General features: G+C 40.7%; 1 protein-coding gene across 1 annotated transcript; it reads left to right on the top strand.

The window, feature by feature from the left end:
• The first annotated feature begins 1,237 nt into the window (after positions 1-1,237).
• PPP2CA (protein phosphatase 2 catalytic subunit alpha) lies at positions 1,238-19,381 on the top strand. The gene is made up of 7 exons (XM_036846610.1): positions 1,238-1,664; positions 11,142-11,351; positions 14,111-14,284; positions 14,858-14,947; positions 15,477-15,638; positions 16,899-17,017; positions 17,751-19,381. Exons 1-7 carry the CDS (start codon positions 1,563-1,565, stop codon positions 17,821-17,823), a joined length of 930 nt encoding a protein of 309 aa, XP_036702505.1. The 5' UTR covers positions 1,238-1,562; the 3' UTR covers positions 17,824-19,381.
• Positions 19,382-20,255: the final 874 nt, after the last annotated feature.

The following is a 20,255-nucleotide window of genomic DNA, read 5'->3' as shown; positions in this document are numbered from 1 at the left end:
TGATGTGGTCAAGGCTGCAGAGTGAGAGCTCTCCTCCAGCACACTGCTGAGTACTTGGGTTGGCTGTTATTGGGAGTAAGGAGTCTAGAAGACAGGGACCAGGTTCACCTCTTGCCTTGCCCTTTAAGGTTTAATGTCTTTTGGAAAGCTGCTATCTCTCAGGTCCTGTGGACATCATAATCGCTCTTCTGCCTACCTATCCGCAGACCATCCTGGGAAGTATTGTTGGGAGAATACAAACTCCACCAGGGTAGGGTACCGTGTCTGTTTGGATGACCCTCCTCTCTCTTAGTCATGGATCTAGCACATAGTTGGCACTCTACGGAGCCAAATATTTCTGTGAAGGGAAGGACGACGAAATGTGAAAACATTTCACAAATCTCGAAGAGATTCACAGCCAGACAGAGGTCCGATCCTAGGGTATCCGAACTTTATATAAAGCGCGGACCACTGCCGCTTCTAACACGACCGGGTCCCGGGCAGGACGGGTGCATCTATCTCCTTGCGGCCTTTCCTTGAGAAAGTAGACCCGAGTGGGCAGGGGTTGGGGGAGGGGAGCGTTTCTACCCAGGAGGAACCGGAGTAGGAGGAAGGCGCACACCTTGGGTACAAGGGGTGAGGCTGCGCAGGGCTTGCGGAAGCCAGGAGAGCTACGAGGCCCCAACCATCGCGCCGGAAGAGACATCTAAGCCCGGGGATAGGTGTGTGCCGGGGGAGTCAGATGCACTGCGCGGCCCTCCCCCGACAGGTACACCCTCCTCCGCCTACGAGTGACCTAATTACAAGGTGCCGGCCACGCCCGGAGGCGAAGGTGGCCACTCCAAGCAGGCTACCACTCGGCGCCCGTTCTTGCCCCCAAGATGCAGGAATCCCACGCAATTCCAGTGTTGTATCACGGAGGAGCCATGGGGTCGCATTTCTAATTTCCGTGATTTGATTTCAGTCGCCAGGTGAAGAGCCGAAGCGTATCGCCTTAGAGAAAAACTCTCCAGCAGCAAGGAGCCACCCTCCCACCCCGACTGCGCCTGCGCCACGTCCGCGCCTCCGCCGCGCAGGACGTACTGCTCTGGGATTAGCCTACTTCCCAGCTGCAAGCCTGGCCCCTGCTCGGTCTCGGTCTTCCCTTCCCCCTCGGCCTCTCCCTTCTGGAGGACAACGCCCTAAAGGCTAAGGTGCCTGTTACCAGCTGGCTACGTTGCGCCTGCGCCTCAGTCCCTAGCACTCCAGTCTGGCGGCTGACCCGGGCTGGCGTTGCAGTTTGCGCAGCTCTGGTCCTGGCCTTATCTACCCTACCCCGCCGCCTCCTGACGCCGGGCGTGACGTCACCACGCCGGCGGCCGCCATTACAGAGAGCAGAGCTCCGGGACTAGAGTGAGTGGAGGACGGCCGCGGCCGGTGGCCGAGCACGGAGGGGTGAGCCAGCGGGCCAGCGCTAGCGCCGAGCAACCGCCAGTACCCGCACAAGTACCCCGGGAACCGGCGGCGGTGTGTGCGTGTGGCCCGTGTGCGGGCGGCGGCGCGGGAGGAGAGCGGAGCGGCAGCCGGTTCGGGCGGGTGGCATCATGGACGAGAAGGTGTTCACCAAGGAGCTGGACCAGTGGGTCGAGCAGCTGAACGAGTGCAAGCAGCTGTCCGAGTCCCAGGTCAAGAGCCTCTGCGAGAAGGTGAGCTGCACCTCGGATGCGGGAGCCGCGGCGGGCCGAGTCCGCAGAGAAGGAGGCGGCCATGGGGAGGGTGCAACATGGCGGAGGCCCCGGCCCCCCGAGCCTCCCAGACCGGCGCCCGGCGCGGCCCGGCGGCGGCTCCCGGGCGACCCGGCGCCCTCTGCCTCCCGCGCAGGGATTGGTTGTCGTTGCCACCGCCGCCTAAAATGGCGCCTTTCGCCCAACTCCGGGGCTTCAGAGCTTCCCGGCCTTGGCACGGGGCGAGGTGGCTGTGGGGAGCGGAGACCCTGTGGGTCAGGGTTGGGGACGGTTTTGAGATGTAGGTAAGAGGACTTGAGTTCTATGGCCTGGGAGTGGGGCCTGGGACTCAGGTGAGTAAGAGGCTTTTTACTTGTACTCAGACCTAATTCTTAGGTCCAGAGCTGTCCAGAAGCTCCCCGAACGGCAAGCTTATAGACCAGATCCTAGGACCTCTCTAAAGGTCACACAGCTTTAGTACTGTCTTGGGTGGTTTGTGTTAAACTCACCGAGATATCTTTTCCAGAGACTTATTTGAAGCGTGTTTTTAAAGAATGTCAAAATGAATTTCTAACCTAGTTTCTACGAATGTCATGGTGGTAGTCATAGGGAGGAGTATAACTTATTTTCATAGTTGGAAGAAATGAAGAATTTGGTGAGTCATACTACATAAGGAACTTTGGGATTGGAAATCAAGTGTCAGTTTATGATTTATATGCCGACTCAAATGGGGTAGTGTGAAACGCTTCTCTAAGTCTAACGTACTTGGCATTTTGCCATTTCTTTTTAAAATGAGCAACGTAAACTATAAGCAAATTTTGTATTCTGGCTCTTTCTTGGAAAAGTTGTTTGTATATTTGTGACTTTAAATAATGGTAGTAATGATAAGAATAGTTGTCGATTGAGCTTTTACAGTATCCCAGATATTGTGCTTAGTGTTTAAATAATTTATCTCACAGGTGTTGAAAATGGAATGTTGTAGTCTATTTTAGTAAGTCCGTTTTAAATTACCTAATTCTGATTTGTTTTTTCCAAGGAGTTGGGGAAACAGATAGCCTGTTGGGTTTTAGTCTTATAATTCAGTTTCCTAAATAGAGAAAATGATGAGCTCCACCATGAATGTTTCAATTTACCTTTTCAAAATTAACTTTGCAGCATTTCTTTTTAGTTCCACAGAATTGTGGAATATCATATTAGCATTTTGTATTAGTGAAGAGTTATTAGAAAGCAATTATGCTGACTTGTTTGTGGCTTGATGTGAGAATTAGGTTCATGAGTTTGATGTATATGCTCCTAAAACCGGCTTTTTCAGAACTATTCTGTGAATAATTGCAATTTAAGTTAGTCTAACTCAAGATTTATTTATCCTGTGCTTCGACAAAAACTCTCCTATTGATGAGGTGGCACATCATTTTTGGAGCTGAATTTTAATGGTAGCAATGTTGAGTCTTTTGTTGCTTCTTGATCCTTAATTTGCTTCCATCAAATGAGGATAATATTTATTTAAAGGTTTAGAAATAGGCTTTTAAAAATTATTTAATGTATAGTGTTAGGTCTTAGTTTCTAGGTACCATAAGTGATGATTTTTAATGACTTCTAAGGGTTGAGGTTTTTACTCTGTTTAAGACTTTGAGTCAGTAGTTGGATAGATGACTAGTTATTTGTGTAGAAAACATCGCAAGAGAGCAGTGATGTAATTGGAAGACCACTGGACTGTGAGTTAGAACTGGACACTAGTCCTCTTTCTGCCACTAATTGTGATTGACCTTGAGGCAACCACTTCACTTGGTCCACGTTTTTCCTGTCTATAAACTAGAATTAAAATATATGTCCAAGTTTCCTTCTAATCTTAGATTATACAGTTCCATTTTAAATTAGTACTTTGTGTTTAAATATTGAATACTTACTGGATATCCAAGATTGCTTACTTTTATGAGATGAATGAAAAGCAGTGAAAAATAATCATGCTTATTCTCAAGGAGCCTGAATGTAGTTGGAAGTCAGTAGTAGATGGAACACAGAAGTAGAGGGTTTGTGTTGGAGACAACAGAAGATAATACTGGAGTTACAGTGGGGTGGCTGAAGCTTGATCCATCTGGTAAATGGTCGTTGTTTGCCACGTGTTTGTAAAACTAAGATGTAGTGAGGTTAATCAATTTATGCTGAAATCTCCATTGCTCATCTACTGTGTCAAGATTTTAATTCTTAGAACCAAGAAAAAGGAGAAAATATTTGAAGCTAAATTTCCAAAACACGAATCCTTTTGGGGGGCTATCACACAGCCTTCAAACTGTTTTTAACTTGTAAGTATTCCAACTTTTGGAGCATTATTAACCTTCCAAACTAAGTTAATTTGAAGGCAGCTTTTTAGGTATATTGGATAAGTTAGGGTGCATGACTTGAAACATCTTTTGTGCAAATCTTTTTAGTGAAGCAAAAGTTCTCATTACTATAATAGTTTTTTTTTTAAAGAAACGATACTTGGTGGAGATTAACTATTTGGTAATAGTTGATAATTCCTTTGATTATAAGAAGGAAAGTGTGTTTATAGACAAGGGTGGATATGGTTTTTATGTTATTAATTAGTTAAGCTATTTTCCCCTGATGTGATTAAAGTCTATATTAAAGACAGGGTTGTTGTGTGTGCAAGATACCTTGTCATTTTGGGGATCATAATTTGTTGGTTGTTTAAAAATTTGTTGTGAGTGAAGCAGTTTTGCCTATAGTCACAGCTCTGTAGTCATTTGCTACACCTGTATAACTGGACTGGTATGTTTCCATCTACCTATGGGAAGAAGTAAATAGTATCAGCTTGTTTTTGCTTTAACCATAGTAAACAGTCTTTTGTTATGTTCAGTTCAGCAGTGGTTTCATTTACGTATGATTTTTGGCTTTGTGCTTTCATGTCTTACCAAACTTGTGGAGAATGTTGTTTGATAGCCAGATTTTTTTTTCCAAAGGAGTTCTTTACCTAGGTATGCTGTTTTCCATTGCTCTACAAGCACTATAAATAAAATGCAGTATGAGTCTTCCTGCTAGTTGGATGACCTGCAAGTACTTGACCAAGGTTAAATTCCTATATGAAATGGGTAATATATTTGAGTCTGTATGTGTGTTTAATTTAAAATGTGGTTTGGCTTATTTCCATAAAGGTAATTTGAATATTGAGAACAAGCAGTTGTGGGGGGAGCATGATACAGAATATTGTTTTCATCATTCTTTCACATACACAGTTCTCTTAACAGGTTTATGAGACAATTATCCTCAGTTAGAGATGGAAACCACAGCTCAGAAAGATAAAGTGACTTGACTACAGGGGCTAAATTGATATTGCCTAGGTTTATGGTTTGTAATCCCAATGTTTTAGCCTTGCTTCACAGCCCCCTTCTCTTTTTTGAGGTAGTGTTAATAATGAAGACGCAGATGAATTGGGGCCAGACTGAACTGTAGAATCAACAGCTCTGTAAAAGAAAGCATATTTGTTCTTTAAAGCTTCCTATTCACGTCACATACTGTTGTCCCACTCTCTCCTGGAGGAGGAAACAGGACTTATTTTTCAGTGTTGGACGTGGCTAACTGCATTTGTCTCTCAAATAAGATAAGTGAGATGATAAACCTCAGTTAATTTTCTATGTATTCTCAGATACTGTAAATCATGATCCAGAGACCGAGTTCTAAAATATTCTAATAAAGTGTAACTGACATTTATATTGTTCATTAAGCTTGTTAAAATGCCCTTCTTTTTATCCTCATAGCTTCCACAGTCAAGGCTGTTTGCCTGTGTGTATTCTTTGATCTCCCAGGCATGAAGTGGTAGTGCAGTTGGTTTTGAGTTGACCTAATGAGGAAACACCAAAAAGGTGAACAGTTCTTCTGTTCAGACACACAAGTTCCCCCCCACCCCCTGCCTCACTCTGCCTTGTTTTCTCTATCAGAGCCAAGAGTTCTGTGTCTGCAAATATGGGCAATAGGACTAAGGTGAAACTCATGCTATAGAAAGAATGATGGGCACTGGAAACAGCATTTTGAGTTAACAGTAGTCTGGTGTTATTTTTTTCCTCTATCTCATTGTAAGTCAGGTTTGTCAGTTACCTGTGGAATATTGCTTGTTTAGTTTGGAGAGATAAGCTAGGAAAACCAGGAGACATTGGGTTTGGTTGACGCATGGTGGAGAGGGTTGGTGTGTTTGTGTTGTTTTGTAAATTTATTTATTTATTTTTTGGGCTGCGTTGGGTCTTTGCTGCTACACGTAGGCTTTCTCTAGTGCAGCGAGTGGGGGCTACTCTTTGTTGCGGTGCGCGGGCTTCTCATTGCTGTGGCTTCTCTTGTCGCGGAGCACGGGCTCTAGGCGCGCGGGCTTCAAGAGTTGTGGGCTCGCGGCTCTAGAGCGAAGGCTCAGTAGTGGCGCACTCACGGGCTTAGTTACTCCGCGGCATGGGGGATCTTCCCATACCAGGGCTCGAACCCGTGTTCCTCGCAATGGCAGGTGGATTCTTAACCACTGCGCCACCAGGGAAGTCCAGAGAGGGGTCTTTTTTGAGGGTGCTGAGGAGAGGCAGGAAAAGTTATGTGTGGCATAGAACCACCCCCCACCCCTTACCGTTTTCTTTATACTTTGACCGTTTTTCTTATTTTTACCTTTTTCCTTACCATTTCACATTACCATCCTTTTCTGAAAAAACCCTCAACCCTGCTCCTCTCCTACACAAGTGAGATCTGAATGGACTAGAACTGGGAAGGGGAAAGATTTTGTTTGTTGTTTAAAATAGGCTTGCTTTCAGCTCCTGGAGCAGAAGTTGTAGAAGAGGCTGACAGAGATCTGGTTGCCAGTAAATGGCTGCGGGTGGGGGTGGGGTCTGAAAAAACTGTGAAGAGCAATCTGGGATTAACAGCTTAATTTCTTCACAATACATGGTTGCTATTGGTATTGTAGTTTGGAATGGATAAACAAAGCAGTGACAGAGACGTATCTGCATCTGGGTATTTTCTAAAACTGTACGTGACCAGCTGGCCAGTCACTCTGCACAACCCTGTCCCCACCTCTGCCTTAGTCATTTAGTTACTACCACCATGGGAATTTTTACCTTTCTGTTGTTGAGGGGCTGGAAAGAAGGTTGAGAACCTTTGTTCTAGAGTGCACCTGGAAGACAAACATTAGATTACCTAGATAGTCATGCAAAGTGTAGTTCACACAGGTTATGGAGTGTCAGTGATACTATTAACTGTGACAGTGTACTTTTGTTTTTGGAATACATTCAATCAAAAAATTTTTTATATATATAAATTAATTTTTTATTTATTTCTCTTGGCTGTGTTGGGTCTTCGTTGCTGCGCGCGGGCTGCGGCGAGCGGGGGCTACTCTTCGTTGCTGTGTGCGGGCTTCTTTCTCGTTGTGGGTCACGGGCTTCTCATTGCGGTGGCTTCTCTTGTCGTGGAGCATGGGCTCTAGGCACGTGGGCTTTAGTAGTTGTGGCTTGCGGGCTCTGGAGCACAGGCTCGGTAGTTGTGGCGCATGGGCTTAGTTGCTCCGCGTCAACTGATGGTTGGTGAAGGCCTGGAGGCACTAAAGGTGACTCATTAGAGGTCCCATTGGGTGACCCATAGAGGGGGGTGCTATTAGGTGCTTCTGGGATTTATAAGGCCTGACTCCTGTGATAGAAAAAGAGATGTCTGAGAGAAGCTATGCTATGATTAGTTGTCCTGACTAGAATAATCTTTAATAAGGACGTCTACAGTCTTTATGTTGTGGTTGTTCTGGGACTAGTGTATTTGTGTAGTCATCATCTGAGAGCTGATAAGTTTGAGACAAAAAACCCAAAAAGTGTGTTTTTAAAAAAAAAATTTTTTTTAATAAACTTACTTTATTTTTACTTTGGCTGTGTTCGGTCTTCGTTGCTGCATGCGGCGGGCTCTCTCTAGTTGTGGCGAGCGGGGGCTACTCTTGGTTGCGGTGCGTGGGCTTCTTATGCGGTGCGTGGCTTCTCTTGTTGTGAAGCACGGGCTCTAGGCACGCGGGGCTCAGTAGTTGTGGCTCGTGGGTTTTAGAGCGCACGCTCAGTCATTGTGGTGCACGGGCTTAGTTGCTTCGCGGCACGTGGGATCTTCCTGGACCAGAGCTCGAACCCTCGTCCCCTGTATTGGCAGGTGGATTCTTAATCACTGAGCCACCAGGGGAGTCCTGCAAATTTCTTTTAAGTAGGACCTACCTCTTCATTCATAGCTGTTTTCATTAGTATGTACTAGGTGCTGAAAACATCAGGCCTGGTATTAATTCCAAACAGGTTTAGTAATGGAATATGCCTAGTGAACTTTTGCTTTTTAGTAATAATAAATTGGGAAGTTGGAATGACTGTAGAGAGATGGATTATATGTATTTCTTAAGAAATATCTCCTTTTGAAACACAGTGGAAATTTTTCTAAATTTAAAAATGTTAGATGAAATTAATACTATATTGCGATGTCAGTGGTTGGTAATGTCCTGAAATAGGCTTCCCAAAATGTTTGGAGACTTGAAAATAGTGGTTCTTAAACTTGGCTGCACCTAAGAAAGCACTAGTGTAGGGTGGGGAGGGGAGACTTAAAAAAATTATTGATGCTTGGATCCCACAGACAAAGATTCTGACTTAATTGGGAGAGGAGTAGTTTGGGCATCTGGATATTTTTAAAGAGCTTCTCAAGTGATTTTTTTTTTTTAATTTAAATTATTTATTTATTTATTTATGGCTGTGTTGGGTCTTCGTTTCTGTGCGAGGGCTTTCTCTAGTTGTGGCAAGCGGGGGCCACTCTTCATCGCGGTGCGCGGGCCTCTCACCATCGCAGCCTCTCTTGTTGCGGAGCACAGGCTCCAGACGCGCAGGCTCAGTAATTGTGGCTCACGGGCCCAGTTGCTCCGCGGCATGTGGGATCCTCCCAGACCAGGGCTTGAACCCGTGTCCCCTGCATTGGCAGGCAGACTCTCAACCACTGCGCCACCAGGGAAGCCCATCAAGTGATTTTTTAATGTGCCGCTAAGGTTGCATACCACTACCTTAAAACCAGTCCTTGACATCCTTGGTTGTCACTCAAAATGTAATGAGCAATGGCTCATTAGCAACAATTCTCTTATGATAGTTTCACCCCCATATTGCAGTGTGTTGCCTTCCCTTGACCCAGCCTCCCACTGTACATTCTGGGACACCATTCCATACTGCTGATCCCACATAGAAGATGCTCAATAAATGTTGATTAGATATATGAAGTAAAACACTTTAAAACCCATTCTGAGAACAATACTTACTTTTACCTTCTTGGCTTAACTGACTCTCCCTGAGGAAGTCTTTAACCTTCTCTAGTAGCCCTCCCAGGTGGATGGGTTCTGCATCCTTCTATTTGAGGATAAAATTCCCTGTGTTTTTCAGGCTTCTGTCCTTTACCTAGATACCTGGACATTTTTCCTTATGGTTATTACCTGTTATTTCTTCATTCTCCAGAGAACTTGGTACCACTTTCCAGGTCCGTACTGATGCTGTTGTCCTGGCAGACATCCATGACTCTCCCTAAAGATGAGCTGTCTCAGTTGAAGTTCTTGATTCCCTCAAGATATATATTAAGCGTGTGGGGCATTGTTTAGCGAGGTGCTGTGTAGACAATGGTGGATAAAATGAATCTGGTGATAATTTTTTAAACTGTCACTTTGATTGTTGCATGGAAATTAAATTGGAGGCAGGAAGACTAGAAACAGGGAGTTTATTGTGGAGGCTAGCACAGTAATCCAGGTTAGTTGATGGTGGCTTGGACCAGGATATTGGCAAAGAAGATAGAAGCATATGGATTGAGATGTTTTGGAAGGAGACTAGGCAAGACTTGTCGGTGGATTGGTCCCTGAATACTGGTGGGTGGCCTTTAAGCTCTACTCCACCTCAGATATCCATATCCACAGCCCTACCTCTGAAATCCTTAATTCACTAATCAAATTTTCTGCCAGTGGATCTTTGTTTGAATACTACTTTGATTAGACTTGTTTTCAGTCCATATCCATGCTCCATTCTCCTCCCACATTTCCTAGCTGGGTGACCAACTGTCATCATGGTTTGCCTGGGTACAACTGAGGCGTTTCTTGGGATACAGGACTATCAGTGCTAAAAACCAGGGTAGTTTGTTAACCTGCCCCCACCCCAGTCTGCTCTCTTCTCTACTCTTGCATGCTATGCTTTAGCCATATTAACTTTTTCTGCTTAACTCCTTGGACTTTATACACATGATTGCATCTGCCGGTGTTTGATGTCCTCCGGTTTCCTACTCCCATCCCTACTCCCATCCCGTTTCTGTAGCTCCCGCCCATTATTTGCACCTCAGGCAGTTTTCATAGCTCTCAGTTTTTGTGAGCCCGGAACACTGCTGCTTACTCTAGCATGTCTTAGCACTTGGCCCTTTCTTTTGTAATGATCTTTTATTGTCTGCCTCTCCTGCTCCACTGTGTACGTTTATGGGCTGTCTTGTTTGTTGTGATATCTTAAAAAGTGGCCTCCACCAGTTACTCTCTCCCTTTCTTCCATGGCACTTAATACAGTCTGTACTTTGTTACTTGGTTACTTGTTTGTGGTCGTTCCCCTGTACCCCCTCCCCAGCCCTGGTGTGGGAATGATCTATCTTTATCTTGTTCACTATACCTCCAGGGGCTAGCACAGGGCCTGGCACAAAGTATCACTCATGGTTGAGCAAACGAATGATTATCTCCCAGTTCTCTTTACAGTTTTTGGCATACAGTAAATGATCAATAAATGTGTGTTGAAATGAATAAAAGAGTTTCTACTGAGTGGAATATTATGTTGCTCTTAAAAGTGATGTTTCGATGTTTGAATTTGTGGTTACATGGGGGAATGCATAGGATGCCAAACAGTTTTCTGAAAGCAGCATAAAAACCATGTATATTGAATAGTCACAATTGTAAAATAAGTTTATGTTTTGATATAAAGAGTGTAAAAAACCCAAAATACAGACAAAATTTTAATGTCTTCCAAAAATCTTTTTTTTAAAGTAGGACTAAGAAATCTCTCCTCGTAACCTGGAATCCTAGAGTGCATTGTAGTTAGAACTCTAAAGCTAGGGAACTAGGTACCTGAGTGTCTTGCTCCATTTTCATTGATCTTATATGGCTGCTAATAATGATCTCTTTAGCACTTACACAGCAACTGATAGATCTAAAACTCATGATACTGATGAGAGGAATGGGACTATGTATCTTGATACATGGTTTTTTTTCTAGGTATCAGAGGTGAGATAGCTGGTGGATAGGTTCCAGGCATCGTCTTGCCCTCTTATTTTAATGGGATTGTAATTGTTTGCAATTTGATCTTATGCTGAGTCTGCCCTTTAAAGCTGTATTAAGGGTAACTTAAACGTATCTTATGTGTAATTAAACATATCTTTGTTAATGTTGTTTAATGTGAAATGTCTTGGTTTATTTTTCTCTATCTGTAGGCTAAAGAAATCCTGACAAAAGAATCCAATGTGCAAGAAGTTCGATGTCCAGTCACTGTCTGTGGAGATGTGCATGGGCAATTTCATGATCTCATGGAACTGTTTAGAATTGGTGGCAAATCGCCAGATACAAATTACTTGTTTATGGGAGATTATGTTGACAGAGGATATTATTCAGTTGAAACAGTTACTCTGCTTGTAGCTCTTAAGGTAATTTCAATTTTATGTTTGAGCATTTTGAATTGGGTATGGCAGTCCTCTTGAATGTCCTTTTTTTCCCAGTGATTTGTGGTTTTCTGCATCTGCATGTTAGCTTTTAGAATAAATCCCCACATTTAGGAATTTAGATATTCAGGTTTGGGACTTAATAAATCATAGGTCTATCTTCATTCTGAATGAGGGAATGGTACAGAATAAAAACAAGAAGGTTATTTTCTAAGGAAGAAAATGCCTCAGTCAGATGATTTAAAAATGCTAGAAAGCTGATTAAATAGAAATTTTAGTTCAGTAATTTGGGATATGAGAGGTAATATAATTATTTTTCTAGATATTTTTGAAGTATTTTAAAGGAGCAAAATATTTCAAATATTGGCATGTTTATATCCTTTGACACAATAATCATATAATTGTGCAGAGGAAGAAGTTTAAGAGGAAGAGAGCTTTACTTACATGAAAACATAAATTGTAGTATCTTAAATATCAGAGAAAGAATTGATATAAATATCTAATGGTAAGTGAATATCTAAATTATGGTTTATCTCAGTGGAATAGTTTGCAGCCATTAAACATGACATAATCTAGAACAATAGAAATGATAATTAAAGAAAGCATGTTGTTTTATACCAGTTGTAGCTCTGGGAGATATACAGAGATCTGAAGGTGAAACACAAAACGGTAAAAAGCTTTTTTGAGATGACCTTTCTCCCTTAAAAGAAATTATTTGACTTTACTTTTGGGGAGATGATTTTATTTTAAAGAATATGTAGAATGGTAAGATGGCTGCCAGCATCTTCTAGTACTAGAGAAGCAATGAGATGTGGTTTTGGCAAGAGCTGAATTTTAGGCAATTAACAAAGTGTAAGTGTTCATGAAGCTACGGGTCTGAATCATGTAAAGTGCTACAAAACATTTTTGGAGGTCATTATGTTCTGCATCTGTAAATTGAAGGAGTTGAATTAAATGATGGAAAGTTTCTGCAGTGACTCTAGATGCTATGAAAGCAGCCTTGCAAGCTAACCTGCACTTAAAGCCCAGGATGAATCCCAGTGCTCAGAGGAGGAATAAATATGCTGCCTTTAAGAGTTTATGTTTGAATGTGTTATGAGCTGAATTGTGCCACCACCACCCCTTCCCCAAATTCATATGTTGCAGTCCTAACTCCCAGTACCTCAGAATGTGACTGTATTGGAGGTGGGGCCTTTAAAGAGGTAATTAAGGTAAAATGAGGTCATACAGGTGACCCCTAATCCGATATGACTGGTGTCCTTATAAGAAGAGATTAGGACACATACAGAGGGAAGATGAGAAGACACATGGAGAAGATGGCCGTTATCTAGCCAAAGAAGAGATGCCTTCAGAAGGAACCAACCCTGCTGACACCTTGATCTTGATCTTGGACTTCTAGCCTCTAGAACTGTGAGGAAATAAATTTCTGTTGTTTAAGCCTTCCAGTCTGTGGTACCTCGTATGGTAGCCCTAGCAGGCTTAATACAGGGGAAAGGAAACTTAAGCAAATAGTGCTGGAACTGTTGGGCATCCATATGCAAAAAATGAAGTTAGCTACCTCATACCTTACAAGTGGATCAATGTCAATCATAGATCTAAATATGAGTGCTAAAACTGTGAAACTTCTAAAATAAAACAGAAAATCTTTGTAACCTTGGGTTTGGCAAAGATGTCTTAGATATGATACCAAAAACACAAGCCATTAAAAAACTGATAAATTAGACTTCATAAAAATTGATTTTTTGTCCTTCAAAAGACATCACTAAGAAAAAAGTACTTGTATTCATATATATTTTTTTAAAACCTATAACAAGACATAATTTTTAAGTGGACAAAATATTTGGATAGATGTTTCACCCAAGAAGATATATGAATGGTCATTAATTTAGCACATGAAAAGATGCTCAAACCTTAGTCATCAGGGAAATGCAAATTAAAGTCAGAATCAGGCCCATTAGAATGGCTTTCATCAATAAGGCTAGTATAATACCGTATGTTAGTGAGTTTGTTGAAGAGATTAGAAACTTAGGAATCCGTCCAAGAGAAATGAAAGCATATACGCGTAGAGAAACTTCTTATATGTGGTTTGATCATAGCAACATTATTCATAATAGCCAAAAACTGCGGACAATCCAAATGTTCAGTCTACTGGTGAATAAAAAACCGAAATACGGTATAGCCATACAATGGAATACTGTGCAGAGCGGTAAGATGAGACAGACCATGATCCATTCACAGATGAGTCTAAAAAATATTCTGCTAAGTGAAAGAAGCCACACACACAAAAAAACTACATATTGTATTGATTCCATTTATATGAAATTTCTAGAAAAGCAAATCTCAAGAGACAAAGTATCAGTAGTTGCTGAGAGTGGGAGTCGGGAGTGATTGCAGACAGGCACGAGGGATCTTTTTGGGTTAATGGAAAGGTTCTAAAACTGGATTGTAATGGTTGTTGTATAATGTAATAAAAAAACTCATGGATGGAGTTTTGCAGCTGATGATTATGCGTGGGATAAAGTTGGTGGTAGTGAGAATTTGATTTTAGTTGAAATGGGGTTGGCAGATACCCCATGGGATAAATGATCTGTAGGTGTGATTTCACTTTTGTGTGATGTGGGGGTGTGGGAGGTTTTTTCCAGCAAAGTTGGAATTCTGTCTTTCCCTGTAGAATGTTTGCTTGATTTTTATTTGGTTTTTGAAAGAGCCAGCCGTTCATGTTGTTTTCAACTTTGTTGTTTCAGGTTCGTTACCGTGAACGCATCACCATTCTTCGAGGAAATCATGAGAGCAGACAGATCACACAAGTATATGGTTTCTATGATGAGTGTTTACGGAAGTATGGAAATGCAAATGTTTGGAAATATTTTACAGATCTTTTTGACTATCTTCCTCTCACTGCCTTGGTGGATGGGCAGGTATGTAGGTCTTCTTAAAACATACATTGCCGATTATTTTCAAGAATCTGCTTTCTTAATTTAGGTGACAGTAACTTATTTTTCCATCCTCACATCCCTTTGAGGTTTTTCTTTGAAGTGCCTTCTTTGTGAGGGGCACTGAACTATATGTTGGGACCACAGGGGGATGGAAGATATAGCCCGTCCATCCTCTTGGGCTGTTTCTGGACATGTTGGGGAGATGTAATTAGCTATTTACTGGTCCCAGTAGAGCAGTGCACATAAGAAACTGCAAGGAAATTCTGTGAGAAGGAAGATAATTGTCTATGATGAGGGTAAGGTCAGAGAAATGTTTTCTTAGAAGAGCTGATTGGGATTTGGGTGCAGTAGGGATGGTTTATCAGGAAGAAAGGGAGTGTATTCCATAGTTTAGAGTGGGAGGCAAGAAAGAAAGATCTGCAGAAACAAGCCTGGTTCTGGCAGAACACAGAAACACCAGCAGGGCCGAGTGATGTGGGCTACAGCCTGCAGCTTAGTCCAGAATGTTTGTAGTTTATTTTAAATGAGGGTAATGTTGTAAACCACTCTTTTCAGATCTTCTGTCTACATGGTGGCCTCTCACCATCCATAGATACACTGGATCACATCAGAGCACTTGATCGCCTACAAGAAGTTCCCCATGAGGTATTGACCTTATTTTTGGTAATAAAATCTTTTCTTTTCAAAAAACTTTTTAGAGAAAGGAAATATTTAATTGTAACTTAGTTCATTGTATGTATTTTCTTGTTTAATTCTCAAAAATGATCATGTGGTGTGAACACTCTTGTTGACCCCATTCTTCAGAAGCTAACGTTAAGAAACCTACCAAGATCACAACAGCTCTGGGACTGGGTTTAGGACCTAGGTGTTGGTTGTCTTAAGAGCTTCTGCCTTAGTTACTAAACTCTACTGCCTAACATTGAAATTTGCATACACTAGGCAGATTAATTAGTTAGGGCTTGTTGCTACTGGGACTCATTGATGTAGGCTCTGCCTCTTAAAGACATCTGGAAATAGTTTCTTATTTATTTGACTCTATCTGCAAAACCTTTTACCATTTTCAGCAAACACCGTTCAAAAAGTGACTTAGTAGGGTGCTGCTCTTGGTGAATTACTCAGATCACATATTAACCAATTTTGCAAAAGGCAATCTAAAATATAACTTGCTTTTTAGGGTCCAATGTGTGACTTGCTATGGTCAGATCCAGATGACCGTGGAGGTTGGGGTATATCTCCTCGAGGAGCTGGTTACACCTTTGGGCAAGATATTTCTGAGACATTTAATCATGCCAATGGCCTCACGTTGGTGTCTAGAGCTCATCAGCTGGTGATGGAGGTATGTTCTATTCTTTGACTGATTTGCTTTTTAAGTAAAAATGAAGGAAGATCTTAGGAAATTTTAAATTATATGATATAGTGAGAACATGCCATGTATTCTTCTGATGAATTTGCCATTATAGCCTGAGCCTTTTCAGTAGATGCACACTAGAATTAAAATCTCAAACTTTTGATCCAAATGAAATTCACAGGTAAAATGTTTTCAGAGAATTCTTAATGACTGTAGTAGTGCTTGGGGTTTAAGGCTGGGAAAGTAAGATGGGGGAGAGTGAAAAATAATATTTTATGGTCTCAGTTTTATTTCATGTATTTAACATGTGTATGTATGGAAGAGAGTTTGGGAAGAAATACACCAAAATGTTTAAGTGGTCCTTTGGATGATAGGATTACAGGTGATTTGAAAGAAGAAGCTAAAGGGAAATGGGCTAAATTCTTAGCATAGAACATTGATTAGCGTACTTATAAAATTAGGGTCCTATTTAGATTAGTACTAATACAACTGTATTGTGATTATCAATAAAGTCTGACTTTGCTAGAGATAGGGAAAGAAATTTGTGAACAATACTTGAAAAGTAACTCATGTATTCAGATGGGCTTTGAGAGAATGAGGCTGGAGTTCCTAGAGGCACCTCTCCTTTGTACCTTGGGCAGTACAGGTAATGCCTGTACTGACTGAGGACAGAATTAATAAGGTTCTGGTCTCCAGGAGTATGTATCTGCCTCTACAAGGAATGGCCATATACTCATTCTTGTATCATGTTTAGGGCTGCTGCAATAAGAGAGGCTGAAGAAATGCTGTTATTTACCGAAAGTCGGATATATAAGAAGTAGCTTATCCTTTTCTGTTTAGTGATTTTTTTTAGGGATTTTCTTTTTATAGTAGACTACTTTTGTACTTTTGGGAAAAAATAAATACATGGTTTTTTTTTTGTTTTTTTTTTTAAGTTGGGCAGAAGGAGTTCCCTGGTGGTCTAGTGGTTAGAATTCGGTGCTTTCACTGCCATGGCCTGGGTTCATTCCCTGGTCGGGGAACTGAGATCTGAGATCCCACAAGCTGCACGGCACAGCAAAAAGAAAAAAAAAAAAAGTTGTGTGGAGTACAGAAAATTATTAAATCACCCAGAAACAAAGCAATACTTTTTAAAAAGCCTTTTGGGCAGAAGGGGAGGTCTTTTTTTCCCCTCTTGAGAGAAGTCACATTTAGTTGTGTAAATAAGGGAGTAAAATAGGGGAATTTTTTCTGTTCTTTTCCTTGTAGGGATATAACTGGTGCCATGACCGAAACGTAGTAACGATTTTCAGTGCTCCAAACTATTGTTACCGTTGCGGTAACCAAGCTGCAATCATGGAACTTGATGATACTCTGAAGTACTCTTTGTAAGTATTTACACTTGAGTCGTTGGTTACCATTATTTGAATATATTAGTTTTAATAGGAAGTTTAACAGTTCAAGAGCTCATGCTAAATCCAGATTCCAATTGGATTTTTAAGTTTCCTTTGAAACACATCAACAGAAACCTAGATCCTAATATGAATTATTAGGGTTTTAACTTTTAAATCCATGTTTTTATTGTAGAGTTAATAAAATATATCCTGAGGATGACATGATAGGTAACAGTACCTTAGGCTATTTAAACTTTCTTTATTTAGAATCCTTCTTTCAAATGGTCTTAGAAGGAACTACAAATATACAGAAGCATATCCTCTCTAGCTGAAGTTGCCTTGGTTCTTTGAGGAGGCGTGCAGCTAGAAGACCCTTATTAAATGCATGATTAGGGTTCTCTTACATTAAGTTATTGGATGGGGGTGGGAAATGTGTAAAAATCTGCACGGGGATGAAATATACAACATGGGGAATATAGTAATATTGTAATAACTGTATGGTGACAGGTGGTAACTAGACTTACCTAGATCATATTGTAATTAATGTATAGAAATTTCAAAACACTGTGTTGTACATCTGGAACTAAAACAGTGCTGTAAGTCAATTATACTTCAGTTTTTAAAAAAACTATTAAAAAATGTAAAGTCAAAGACTAATATTCTTGATTTTAATTGTCAGTACATTGATGTCTTGGAGTATAAACAACAAATATGTCTTGTTTTTCAGCTTGCAGTTTGACCCAGCACCTCGCAGAGGCGAGCCACATGTTACTCGTCGTACCCCAGACTACTTCCTGTAACGAAATTTTAAACTTGTACAGTATTGCCATGAACCACATTTTGACCTAATGGAAATGGGAAGAGCAACAGTAACTCCACAAAGTGTCAGAGAATAGTTAACATTCAAAAAAACTTGTTTTCACACGGACCAAAAAGATGTGCCATATAAAAATACAAAGCCTCTTGTCATCAACAGCCATGACCACTTTAGAATGAACCAGTTCATTGCATGCTGAAGCGACATTGTTGGTCAAGAAACCAGTTTCTGGCATAGCGCTATTTGTAGTTACTTTGCTTTCTCTGAGAGACTGCAGATAATAAGATGTAAACATTAACACCTCGTGAATACAATTTAACTTCCATTTAGCTATAGCTTTACTCAGCATGACTGTAGATAAGAATAGCAGCAAACAATCATTGGAGCTTAATGAACATTTTTAAAATTAAGTACCAAGGCCTCCCCTCTACTTGTGAGTTTTGAAATCGTTTTGTTTATTTTCAGGGATACTGTTTAATTTAATTGTATGATTTGTCTGCACTCAGTTTATTTCCCCTTCTCAAATCTCAGCCTCATGTTGTTCTTTGTTACTGTCAGATCCTGGTGAGTTGTTTTGAACAGAACTGTTTTTTTTTTTTCCTCCCTCCTGTAAGACGATGTTAACTGCACAAGAGCACTGCAGTGTTTTTCATAATAAACTTGTGAACTAAGAACTGAGAAAGTCAAATTTTAATTGTATCAATGGGCAAGACTGGTGCTGTTTATTTAAAAGATACATCAATTGATAAATTTTAGAATTTGTAGAATTCTAGGTAAAGAAAAATAAAAATCAAGGCCACTACATAATCTCTCTCGTAACTCCTTGACATTCTTCAAATGAATTTCAGGACTTATTTGTAGTCCGGATAGTACAATATGTCAGATTGCCAGCATGCTCTTTGTGGGTTCTTCTTCCTGCATATTGTCTGCAAGAAAGGAAATGAAGTCTGTGCTGCTTCAGTAAGACCTGATTGTAAAACCATATAAATCGAGATTTATGTTTTTTGGGTTTTGTTTTTTAATGAAAAAAGCATGTTTTCAGGTAGAGGTTAACAAACTAATGTATCTACTTATCAGTCACTGCAGTTTCTGGTTATAAATATTGCTATGTGTGTTACGTGGACGCTTTAAGATGATTGACAGAGTGGTAAGTTCTTAACGAATATTTGTACATTACTTGTCATGTGATCTTAAAGTTAAATTTGTCTCAGATAAGATATAGCTGTTAAAGCATTATCCTGTATTATGCTCTTTAAATGATACTAGTTAAACCAAATAGAAAACTGTTGCTGGATCATGGCTTAGTGTTATGTACATTCACCCAAGGACAAAAATGGCATTTGAAATGAAGTTGCGGTGATAAGCACATACTGAGTGTTTCCCTCCCTTTTATCCTTTGAATAGGATTAGGAAGTTAAAACAGGTTTTCTATGGAAACTAATACTTGATTGTCTTAAGCTACCAGGGTAAACTTCAAGACACTTAATCATTAATTGTGTGGGTATAGTAATAAAAGTTTCTTTGCTTTGTACTGTGTTGAATTTGGAACTGATGAGGAAATTTTTGCATTTTTCTTTCTAAGATGCTTGAAGAAAATACAACACAATGTATATATTTTTTAAGTGGGCCACTTTCTATTTTTTTGGTAGCTCGTGGAGTTGATTATCCAAAAGCCCTTAGTTTTTCCGCATTTCTCCCTTTCATTTTACTCTTTTATGCTTTCATAAGAAATACATCCCTCTGTCTCTTTTTTGTTTTGTCATTTTATGCATTTTCTTTCTGACTGAACAAATAGTTTATTAATGTGCAGTACGTAATCCAGTTTCCAACTGATCTGTTGATAGATACCAAGCAGTGATTTTTCAGGTCCTGTGATCAAAATTGACTACAAAAGAACGAGTATCTTGTAACTGATGTGTTATTGTCATCCAGGTACAGCCTCTCTAAAGTAGACCTTGTGGTTAACAGAAAAGGGCTTGTGGGGACTTCCCTGGTGGTCCAGTGGTTAAGACTCCAAACTTCCACTGCAGGGGGTTAGGGGTTCAGTCCCTGTTTGAGGAAGTAAGATAATGCATGCCATGTGGCATGGCCCAAAAAACGGGGGTGGGGTGGGGCTTGTGGCCAGACTGGCTTGGGTTTAGAATGATTACCGGGGTTTAAACGAATTGGCTAATTGTAGAGAATGATTGGACTTTGGCCATCTAAGCTAGCAAGTGTTAGTAACCTACCTGATTATGAAATGGGTAAAGAAAATGCATTGGTGTAACATTGTAAATCAACTATACTTCAGTAAAAACATTTTTTAAAAAAGAAAGGGCATTGGTAAGTATAGTAATTTGCTTTAAAAATATATAATTGCTGTTGCTGATTTCTCAATTAGTAACAGATTAAAATAGAATTTTCAGTTTTACAAAG

Source organism: Balaenoptera musculus, chromosome 3, assembly GCF_009873245.2.
Source record: "Balaenoptera musculus isolate JJ_BM4_2016_0621 chromosome 3, mBalMus1.pri.v3, whole genome shotgun sequence".
NCBI classification, from domain to species: domain Eukaryota; kingdom Metazoa; phylum Chordata; class Mammalia; order Artiodactyla; family Balaenopteridae; genus Balaenoptera; species Balaenoptera musculus.
Note: the sequence above shows the minus strand (reverse complement) of the source record. Positions and strands in the feature narration are given on the sequence as shown.